This window comes from Netta rufina (genome assembly GCF_964035555.1).
Source record: "Netta rufina genome assembly, chromosome: 3".
Taxonomy (NCBI): Eukaryota; Metazoa; Chordata; class Aves; order Anseriformes; family Anatidae; genus Netta; species Netta rufina.
In genome coordinates, this window is record NC_140125.1 from 33,978,940 (window position 1) to 33,989,674 (window position 10,735).

The window sequence follows — 10,735 nt, forward strand, 5'->3', positions numbered from 1 at the left end:
GTGGAGAAAAGCTGCCTCCCCCCTTCTTATATTTAGCACTTGTATTTAACACAGGAAGTAGAATTTTTGTGACAGATATTTAATTCTCTTTCTAAGTATTGTTTATACTGCATTAGTAGTTTTCAAATTTTGCCCTTTACACATGTACTGATAACGTAACGAAATACATAGCTATTTAACACAGCATTGCAGGTGATTTTGGTATTCTGGGGCAGTAGCTACACGCTTCCAGTTTTTAACTCAGGGGATTCACCACCACAGACAAAGAAGGCTTACGTAGGCTTATCTTACCACAGAGTTTCTGTTGGAGGCATGTAATCTTAAATGATCTTTATTACCCAGAGATCCTATTGAGTTGTATTGAGACCTTGCTTTTGTAAACAGCTTCAGTAAAGCCAATCCTGAAACTTAGCAGTTCTGAAGCCTGCTGTGAGGAACATGTAGCAAGTACTGCAGTCTGACTTCACTGAACTGTTTTTTTTTTAGCTCTAGTTGCACTGGATGCCATTTTATCAGTAACAGTTCTGCAAAACCTCAAAATTTGCTAGAAATTGTTTGTTTACTGCTATAAAAATCTAGAGTTCTGTCTTCTCAGAACAATGATAAATCATCAAGCCTTAGTTTGTCCTTAAAGCGCTTTGCAAGCTATGCTGGTGAAACAGCAGTGTATTCCTGTAGATCGTACCTGTTATTGATGTCTGAGAAGATTTTACTCATTTTTTTTTCACCAGTGCTTTCTTCAGTTATAAACTGTTCCCTATTGTCAAGTCTTACCAGTTAGTTTCTCTAAGTTAAGGGAAGTACTGTCTTACTTAATCTTTAACTCTGGGCTTTTGATGGCAAAAGCCTATTTATGAGGAACTTCAAGATTCTGCTGAAGAGGTTGCTAGAGCAGTAAGCTTCCAAGTTGAAAGACCCAATGAGTCTTTATAAGATCAGCCGTTATCGATGTTCTTAAGATTATTATGATGGGGGGTTTTGTGACAGTTACTTTGTAACGATGTAATTGTTGTACAAAATGATCCAATTGGTTGGATGGTGCCTTGTTTGCCACCTTGTTTTTGACAGTGTGACAAGCCACTTCACATTACTTAAAATACATCCAAAGAGCTATATAGTACTTGATTCTGATTGTTGGTGTGGTTGGGCAGGATTACTTTGCTAGTAACAACAAAAAATAGAGGTGTGTGCTAGCAAACTATCAACTCAGAAGCATGTAGTCATTTGATTGACTTAGTTGTCATGTGAAGCAATATCTTACTTGCTACATGGAGAAATCTGGACCTTTGGATTTCTTTTAGTTTTATCCTAAGGTGGCCAGTGGAGGTTTCTCTAGTGGGTTACGTCCCTGCCCATGGCAGGGGAGTTGGAACGAGATGATCTCTGAGGTCCCTCCCAACCCGAGCCATCCTATGTTCTTTCTATAGCAGGCAAAAGATCCAAGTATGCAGAAAGCATGCTACGTGTCTGAAAGTAGCTGGCTGGTTTTGTGTGTATTTGTAAAATAGAAATACCACCAACCCCCTTTTTTTTTTTTTTTTGAAAGACAACTTCACTGGCTGGCTACCTTAGGAGAAAACCAAAAGACATCCAGAGGTCTGAATTTCTCTTTCATTATTATTCAGCATAATGAAGACAATCCTTATGAAAACATTTAGAAAGACTGCTCTGACTGAATGCTTTAATAAAGAGCAGTGGCTTGTGGCTAGTAGTATGATAGCAGTATAGTGTATGAAGAAGCCTTGCAAGTACCTTTAAGTTTTGATGTTTTATGTAACACCTTTCTATAAAAACAGTGTTTGGGGGACAGGAGCTTTTTTTTTTTTAATTTCTGTTTTGCCAGGTACTGTAGTTTTCCACAGAGCCATATAATTAGCATTTGGAAACGAGTGCAAAGCATAGTGCCAATTAAGATAGCTTTCACAGGTATAACAGATGCAGTTATGTCTGTGAAACAGCTAAAACTCTTTAGTGAAACACAGTCTGCTGCATTTATGGTCTGCCACCAGTCCTCACTTTGGTGCTTGGCTTCTTTACATTTATGAGTCTTAGTAATCACTTCTGGAGGTCTTATAGGGTGAGTTACAGGCCAGGTTCACTCTTGTAGATTAGAGTGATGGTTTTGTGGCTCTGAAAGCTGATTTCATTTTTCTTCAAGACTTTTAGATAGCCTTGGCACACCAGAAAAGAAACACAGTACAGTAGGCAGGTTCTTCAAAATGTTCTTTCCAAACAGTAGTCCTATTGGTCATGTCTTAAATAATGGCTATTGATTGTCCAAAGTCCACGAGGAATAAATCTGAAGAGGGTTAAAGTGTAGCTATACTATCTTCAGTAACAATCAGGGTTAAATTAGTCCAGAATTTATCAGGACATACTAAGTTATGATAATTGACTAAACAGTTCTTAATATTTTCAGTTTTATGCCATAGAAATGTGTTGGGCAATAAGCACATGCTTTAAAAAAAAAAAAAAAAAAAGAATTTGCTGTGATGTTTTCAGGGTCCCTATATCAGTTTCTCAATTTATTCCTTGGAGCAATAATTTCATAGGACAAGGTACATTTTCAAATCCTAGAAGACTGTACAGTTTCCATTTCCGTGTAGTAGAACTGCAAACCTGGACTTCAGCAGAAGAGATTTCAACTTGTTCAGGAATTGGCCTTAGGGAGCTGGTTGATCAGTCCCCTAATGGTTCAAGAACAGTCTACTGCAGTGTGGGGAAGTTAAGGAAGAGTGGTAAAAAGCCAGCATGGGTAAATAAGGAACTTCTGCCTAAGCTCAACTACAAAGAGGAAGTCCACAGAAGGTGTAGGAGGGGATGGGCTACATGTGAGGAATACCAAGACATTAGACAAATTTCTTGGGAAAACCAAAGCTGGTGTTGAAAATTGCAAGGGATATAAAGAAGAAGGACTACTTGTAAGTATGTTGGCAGCAAAAGAGTCTTTAGAATGTGGTCCTGCTGCTCAATAGGACAGGAAGCCTGGAGACAAAGGACATGGAAAAGGCAGAGGTAATTGGAAGAGGTTATCTCTGAACTGTGGAAGCTTTCTGATGGCTGGTAAATCTCACCTCTGATCCAGTCTCCTTCAGAACCCTTCTAGCCAAATTTGTGAGATGTGGATTACAACATATGGTGTAAAAGGGGCTGGAGCAATGGCAAAGAGATGAGGAAAATGTAAAGAAGATGGAGCCAGACACCTCTTAACGGTGCAGAGCAACAGGAAAAGTACCCGTTGTCACAAGATGGGACATGGGAAATTTTGATCAAGTATTAGGAAAAAAATTTTCACTATGAGGGTAATCAAACACTAGGACAGATGTCCAGGAGAGATTGTGGAATTTCCATCTTTTGCTCTCCCTACAAGGGATAAGTATGATTTGGAGATCTAAGCTGTATTTCCTTACATAGTGTAATTCTCCCAAGATTCAATCTTGTAATCAAAGTTTGGAATCATAAAACTGATGTAGAAAGGTAGTAGGAAACTGCATTTTCAGTGAAATACTTTTTCTTAGATTAATGTTAGATTTGGTTGTTAGAAATCTCGTGCAGCATTTAAGTTTAAAATGCTAATGCTTTTTAGGACTTGAGATTGAAAATAACAAGAAGGCTATTGGAAGAAGTCCCCCCCACGTACTGGAAGAAAAAACACTTTGTAGCTTTTAAATAGAAAACAGCTGGAGGACTAAATAAATTGCTTGGAAAGAATCAAGTACTACATGTTTTTTCTGGCTCAAAGATTAAACTATTGTCAGACCACCCAAAATGCTCCTGCAATTAACTTTTCTGACCCAAATGAAATTGGAAAATTGGTTTAGTTTCTCATTCATTACAATTATAATATAGAGTAACAACTGCTTATTAAGGCTAAGAAAATACAATGCTGCACAGTGTCAAATTTCTCTACCATAGCTATTTTAAAATTATATATTTAAAGTATAAAACTCAGAAAAGCAACAAACTAGTTCTAGATACATGTAAAGGCCACAGATGTCTCAAACTCCCCAGGTGTATCTGAAGTGTTGGACCTGAAGTACTCTACATGGGCTTTGCATGTGTACGTTACTCCTCTGCCTTTTAGTGTCATAAATGACTGCTTTCTTGCTGGGACCTGATTTGCGAGGAATATTTTTCTTATATTTGACTATATTTCTCTGCATTTTTTTTTTTGGTGTAATGCAAAATCGCCATGGCTACTGCTAGTCCAGTGCATGGCAGGCAAGGGAGACAACGTGTAGCTCTCTATCTCAGCTCAAAGGGGGATGCAAGTTCACATTTCCCACTGCACAAGCATGTGCCCTTTCCATTAGGATAAAGGGCCAGATGGCCCTTCTGTGCTACAGTTAAGCCACATCAGCTACACGATTACAAACAGAAAGCGTCATGGCACCAAGAGAAACAAGAATTTGGTTCTGTGAGGTGATGGTGAGATTAACCTGGGTCATTCAACTGGTTCTTGGCTGTTGCTTTGAAATGACTTACTTGTTTGGCATTGCGTCTGTGTAGGAATAAACACGGCAGAGAGAGGAGGGAAAGCTGGAATGTTTTTATGCTGGCATTGCTACAAGAGAATCTGAGAGAATTCCGCTGTTAAGCACAGAGCAAAACTAGCTAGTTGTTGGGACACTGCCTTGGTCACTGACGCTGTGTCTATCTGATGTAAACTGTGTGTTCTGCATGTTCCAAGAAAAAGAATGACTCTTGTCATTCACATCCAAATTCACAAACTGGACTCCTAAATCAGGGGATGGCTCCCAGCTTTAAATTGTATCTAGGCTGGAAGGACAGGCAGCCCTAGAAACAGGTGCCCTGAGTTGTTGTTTTTTAATCTTCTGTAGTGGATATCTTACATCTACATATATTGTGTGCTGGAAATGCCATTGTTAGCACTTTCACAAAAGGATACAATCAGAAGTCTCCTTTTAATGTTTTCTTCTGCTTATATTTGTATTTTTGTTTGTTTTTTAACTTAGTTTTGTCATTTTCTCAGTGTTTGAACTAACTATACAGTCATAGGTCTTAATTTTTAACCATGTAGTAATGATTTCAGTCTGGAAGCATGGACATTTCCTACTTGCAAGTAGTGTGTATTACAAATAACACTATTTAGTCAGAGAAGTGTTTTTGCACATGAAGTAAGCAAAATTAGGCATATTTGTAAAAAGCAAATGAGTAGCGTTTTTAATACTTATTTTTCTCTCTTAACAGGTGTTAGTGTCTGTCCAATCCCTAATACTGGTAGCAGAACCATATTTTAATGAACCAGGTTATGAACGTTCAAGAGGTACTCCAAGTGGTACCCAGAGCTCCAGAGAGTATGACGGAAATATACGACAGGCAACGGTCAAGTGGGCAATGCTCGAACAAATCAGAAATCCATCACCGTGTTTTAAGGAGGTAGGTTTTGTGAAGCTAAGTAAACTATACCTTGTTTACATCAGAATAGTCAAAGAAACTGATCTTGTAAACATTTTTCTTGCAGTATGTTCCTTTTCACCTATGCTTTATAGTACAAGCAAAGAATCATTGTTTAGTGGAGTGTGGAAAGTAATGCAGATACTTGGAAGCATGCCTTGCACAAGATGTCTGTTTTATCCTCTTTAGTCCCTGGGGCAGCTGACTCTAGAGACTGAAGTGAATAAGGATTTACCTGACTTCACAGATCCCTGGGCAATGCACAGGAACTGGGACTTCTAGGCAGAAAGCTGTAAGGAGGGCTGGCACACAGGGCGATAAGAGGTTCCTAGGGGTTGGCTCACTCTTAACACCAGGTGGTGCCTTTTACATCCCAGTAACCGCTGTTGGATCAGCCTTACAAATGGGCATTCAGTGTCTCTTAATCAGCTTAGCTAACAGCGAAGTATTTTTCTAAGAAACGTGAATTTGAGTCAAGTATTAGGAAACACTTTGGATATGCCAAAACAATGTGAATTGGAAAAATACTTTTAAATGAATTCCAGCCTTCACATTATTCGTAAAAGGATCCATAAAAGACATCTATTCTTTGAAAATAACTGTCTTGATAAAACCAATACTAACCTTCACCCATTCACACTGCCTTAAAAATACTTGCTTAAAAGAAACTAATTTGTTTACATGCCTGAAAATGGACTAAAACTCAGACATAGTATTGTAGGATAATTTAGGAACCTCTCTCAATATCTCTAGTCCAGTTCCTTTCTCAGAGCAGGTCCAAACAGACCAAAGGAAAGAAGAGTGGAAGGTACACTAAGAGAATCTGTGTGAATATTAATGCAAACTGGGTGATCAAACATGAGTCATCTCATGGTACTACCAGCAAATAGAGAAAAATACATTTTGCTCTAGGCTATTGAAACTACAGCCATTTCTAAGTTGAGGTTGAACTTGTGCGTTTTCCATTGTTTCCTTTGCTTTCTATTGTTTTCCTACTAAAATATGGAAAAAGTAAAACTATTCTAAGATTATTCACACTGCTAAGTGTGGTATCTGAGTAAGAAAACGGTCCCCTGTCCCTTTCTGGCTGTTGATTTAAAAAAAAAAAATCCTTTGGGATGCAAAAAAAAAAAAAATCCATTTAAACTACTGTGTCTTGTGGAATGAAAAAACACTTAACCTGCATACCAGCAGTTAAATATTTTTTCTCCAGGTGCCTTTTGGCATGTTTCTTTAGGATAGTATGATGAAATCCTCAAGATTGGGAGAAGAAATATGAAGATATGATAACTTTGAGGAAAAGTTCAAGGCTGAGATAGGTTGCTTTTGTGTTAAAAAATAGTCATACTAGCTTAAGCATGGAGTCTGACCTAGTGCTTTTTCAATTTATGATAATTCCAATAATGCTTCTGTGAATACGTATTCCTTATCATTATGAAAAATGGCATTTATTTTTATTGAAAAAAAGGGAGAGGGAAATTGTGCTTTGGAAAACATTACTTTTGTTTTTCCCCTGATGCAGTAGCTGAATTTGCACCCAAATGAAAATATGACTCTTGAGTATTTATCTAAGACTAGCTTGCTGTTAAGATCTTCAATTTGTTGTAGGGTTGTGCTAGGAACCCTACCAATTGGATAATCACTCACTAATATAAATGCAAAGGCATCCCAGAAGCTTAGGTCTCAAAAAGAAGTTGCATGCTTCAGTTCTTGCTACCTTTTGTCTTAACGAATCTGAGCTGTCTTCCCTTTGGTGTCTTAAATGACAAGTAGGCTCAGGGGATCTAAAGTGCCAGTCTGTGGGAGTTCTTCCAAACTCCATTAAGGATACAAGGAATGCATCCAGAATTGAGGCCTATTGTGCTTTCAATATGCAGTTTTTCTTTAGTCAAATAGCTACATTCTCTAACCTCTAGAGAGAGAGATGATTTTGTCAATTATGTTGCAATATTGGCAAGAACCCTCTGTGCTCAATAAAATTTCTTTAATTTTATTGTTTCTTCCAACAGGCAGAGTTCTAGAAAGCTATTAAGACAAAGGCAACACTAAGAAGAATTTCACAACTTTGTGTGATTTGTAGTTTGTTGGTGTTTTGTTTGCTTTTTAAACTATATAGAGGCCAACCTCCACCTCTTGGTTCAATGCTGAATTATCCCCGTAGTGTTTGGGTTTTTCTCCTTACATCCATTTAGACTCACATTTGGTCTTGCAGGTTTTGTACTGTTAAAGTATATGGTTCTTAGATAACAACGCTATGTTTTTTCATCCTGGATCTTTCCTTGCAGGTCATCCACAAACATTTTTACTTGAAAAGAGTGGAGATCATGGCTCAGTGTGAGGAGTGGATAGCAGACATACAGCAGTACAGCAGTGACAAGCGGGTAGGCAGGACCATGTCCCATCATGCAGCAGCTCTTAAGGTGAGACTCACTTTCAGAATTTTGTTAGGTAAACCAAGATCACAACTGTTGATGACATTGAATAGCAGCTGAGTTTTATAACAACAGTGATTTAAAAACAAACAGCAACAAAAAACACTAACAACTTTAAAATGTGTAAACAAACTGAAGTTTGACAACTGTCACAAGATAAAGTGAATATGCAGGCCCCCTTTCTTGGTATTTTTTTCTACAAGATTTTTCTTTAGTTCTTATCCTACCTATTTTTCCATAAATACTTATGTAAAATATAAAGGGTTGATTTTTGTTTTAAGAATTGGCTTGCTTTTTGTTTATGATAAAATTGTTGTACAACTGATCTTCGCTACAAGTAGAGCTTAATTCCTTGCCAGAAAACAAACTTTTGGGATAGATAAGCACAGTCATTAAACCATGATCCATTACTTTATGCATAATCCTTTATGTTTTATCCTGTGTTCTAAAAAGTTTTATCAATACAGTTACAACTATTTAAATGTTTTCCTCCTTCCTAGCCAAGTATTATCATTTGCGTATTTTGTGTCTTCCATGTGGGCAACAGACCTATATACAAACCTTTTCATGCAATTAAAATTGTAATTTTGATTTATTTTTTCCTTCCCTTGAGGAGTAAGAAAAATAGTTAAGATTTCTTTTTGCTATCGTTATACCTTTTGTCCTTTGAATGTGACTGGTCTTCAAAATGGAGTTACTGTGAGTTACAGGAGTTACTCTGATCACAGAGCATAGATGTCAGTCAACTGCAAGAGAAATAACATAACATTTATACTGATAAACTTATTTGCTACCGTTCCGTTTGCTGCCTTGAATTTGTCCCCAGTAGCACCTGCTGGCTACTGTCACTATAAAGAAAGTATCAATCTGTAAAGGTAGAGAACTATGAGAAAAGATTATCCAAGCAGTGAAACAATACATTAAAACCCTTTCCACTTACTCCTTTTGTTGCCTTCTCTCCTCAAACATTGTGAAAGCAATGTTGTAACTTTGCTCTTCAGCACTGATTTCTTTTTTGTACATTCAGCGTCACACAGCTCAGTTGCGGGAAGAACTTCTAAAACTTCCCTGTCCTGAAGGACTGGATCCAGATACTGATGACTCCACAGAAAAATGCAGTGCCACAACAAGTTCAGAGGAGACAATGTTGCACGAACAGGTTAAACCCAGCAGCAGTAAAGATATCCCACCTGATTTCAAGTTATGAGTTGCATTGACATGGACTTTCTAGACACAAAGGCTTTGAAGCACAAGCCAAATATGTCAATATTTGTATGTAAGAAGCTAATTATGTAATAGGCAATGAAATTGAAACTATACTATGCCCTTAAGGATATACAGTTTAATTCAAGATGATCTTTTATTTACCTGTACAAGAGTGTAAACTTTTTTGTGCTTTTATTTTTCAATTGTGAGAACCACTGATTGGTATGTTTAAAAAGTTATGTATACAAGAAATGGATAAATCACTGATATATAAGGGAAACTACCTTAGGAAAGAATGTTTACTGAATGTTTATTATTTTTTTTTACTTGTAGAGTGAGGGCGGTTGTAACAAAGAATATATATTGGTCATTCTTACAGCTACTATTTAAAGTCAGAAAATTTTCACTGAATTTGATAGATTTTACGTTTGGCCATATATTCATGCTCATATTTGATTCTAAAGAAAACCTCCTGTATACTTCAATAAAAGTTAAATGGACATGATCCCTCTTTTATGATTTACTGGTACATTTTTTAAATAAACTGCCATAAAATACGTTATAGCTGAAGACTTGCACTTGTATGACTGAATTCATTACAGTCAACGTATTTAATTTTATGCTTACTAATTCTAAAATGCAGACGAAATAAATGCACATGGTTTTACCTCATGCCAAAATCTGGACTTCTGAATTCATCTTTTGTTTAGCTAATTTATGCAAACTAACAGTATTCTAAATTTCTTAAGGGCTATTCTGGAACAAAGTCTTTTCTGTTGAAATGTCTGATTTTTACGTAATAACTGTACTTTAAGTACTGACAGTGGCTAAGGACATGCCATGCAGGAATCTTACCGTGCTGTAGTTCCTACTGTACAGGCTTATTTCCAATTTGATACTGGCAGCCACGGATCCCTACCTAAAAAGAGTGAGGGATTTGGTTGATTCAATTATTGAGTCTTGCTTTTACCATAACATACATTACTATCGCTGTTCTTAATTTTTAAGTAGTCCTTGAAGGACTAAAAAGTTCATACTGGTATTACCTCAGACTAATGATCTGTTGTATTATTAACAGTATAAATCAGGCAAAAAAAAATATCTTTTTTTGTTTTCTATTTGTTCTTTGTTTATAAGTATCACGCTGGAATCTTTTCACTTTTTGTTTTACAATGTATAATTTCTAATCATTAAAAGTGGCACCAACTGAGGTCGTGTTCTTATGCTGGTGGTTAAAAGACATGCATAGTTCTGACCAAAGTACAATTTTTCTGTTTTGTTCATACGTTGTGTTATTCCAAGGCCTAACCTGATATCACACACCTTTCAAAACAGCAACTTACGCACTTCTTTGTTACTTCAGGGACTCCTCCTTAGAAAGCAAAACAAGCAGTTCTGTGCTGTTGTTACATGGGTAAATTTATAAAACAGAGTTTATGCCACATAGTCAGCATGTTAGACCTTTATCAGTGTTAAAATAGCGCTGCAGTTCTCTAGATTGGTTTTTATTTACCTACTACTACTGTACAAAGGGACTGTGGTATTCTTGTAAAGGCTCCAGAAGCAAAATTACCCACTAACTTGCAACTACATTTAAGTTGGTAGGTTCTATTAAAGCTCTTCATTTAGTACTTAAACTGCCTGCCTGCAGTACAGTCTTTTTATAAAATCCTGGCATT

General features: G+C 36.9%; 1 protein-coding gene across 4 annotated transcripts in view; it reads left to right on the forward strand.

Annotated features, from left to right (window-relative positions):
- The window catches only part of BIRC6 (baculoviral IAP repeat containing 6), a 176,039-nt gene extending 165,844 nt beyond the window's left edge, over positions 1-10,195 (forward strand). For all 4 annotated transcript variants that reach the window (XM_084283516.1, XM_084283518.1, XM_084283517.1 and 1 more), the window contains 3 exons: positions 5,212-5,400; positions 7,704-7,838; positions 8,878-10,195. In XM_084283516.1, the coding sequence (XP_084139642.1) occupies positions 5,212-5,400; positions 7,704-7,838; positions 8,878-9,057 (504 nt within the window). In that variant the 3' untranslated portion in view covers positions 9,058-10,195. The remainder of the gene's footprint in view (positions 1-5,211; positions 5,401-7,703; positions 7,839-8,877) is intronic.
- The last annotated feature ends 540 nt before the right edge of the window (positions 10,196-10,735 follow it).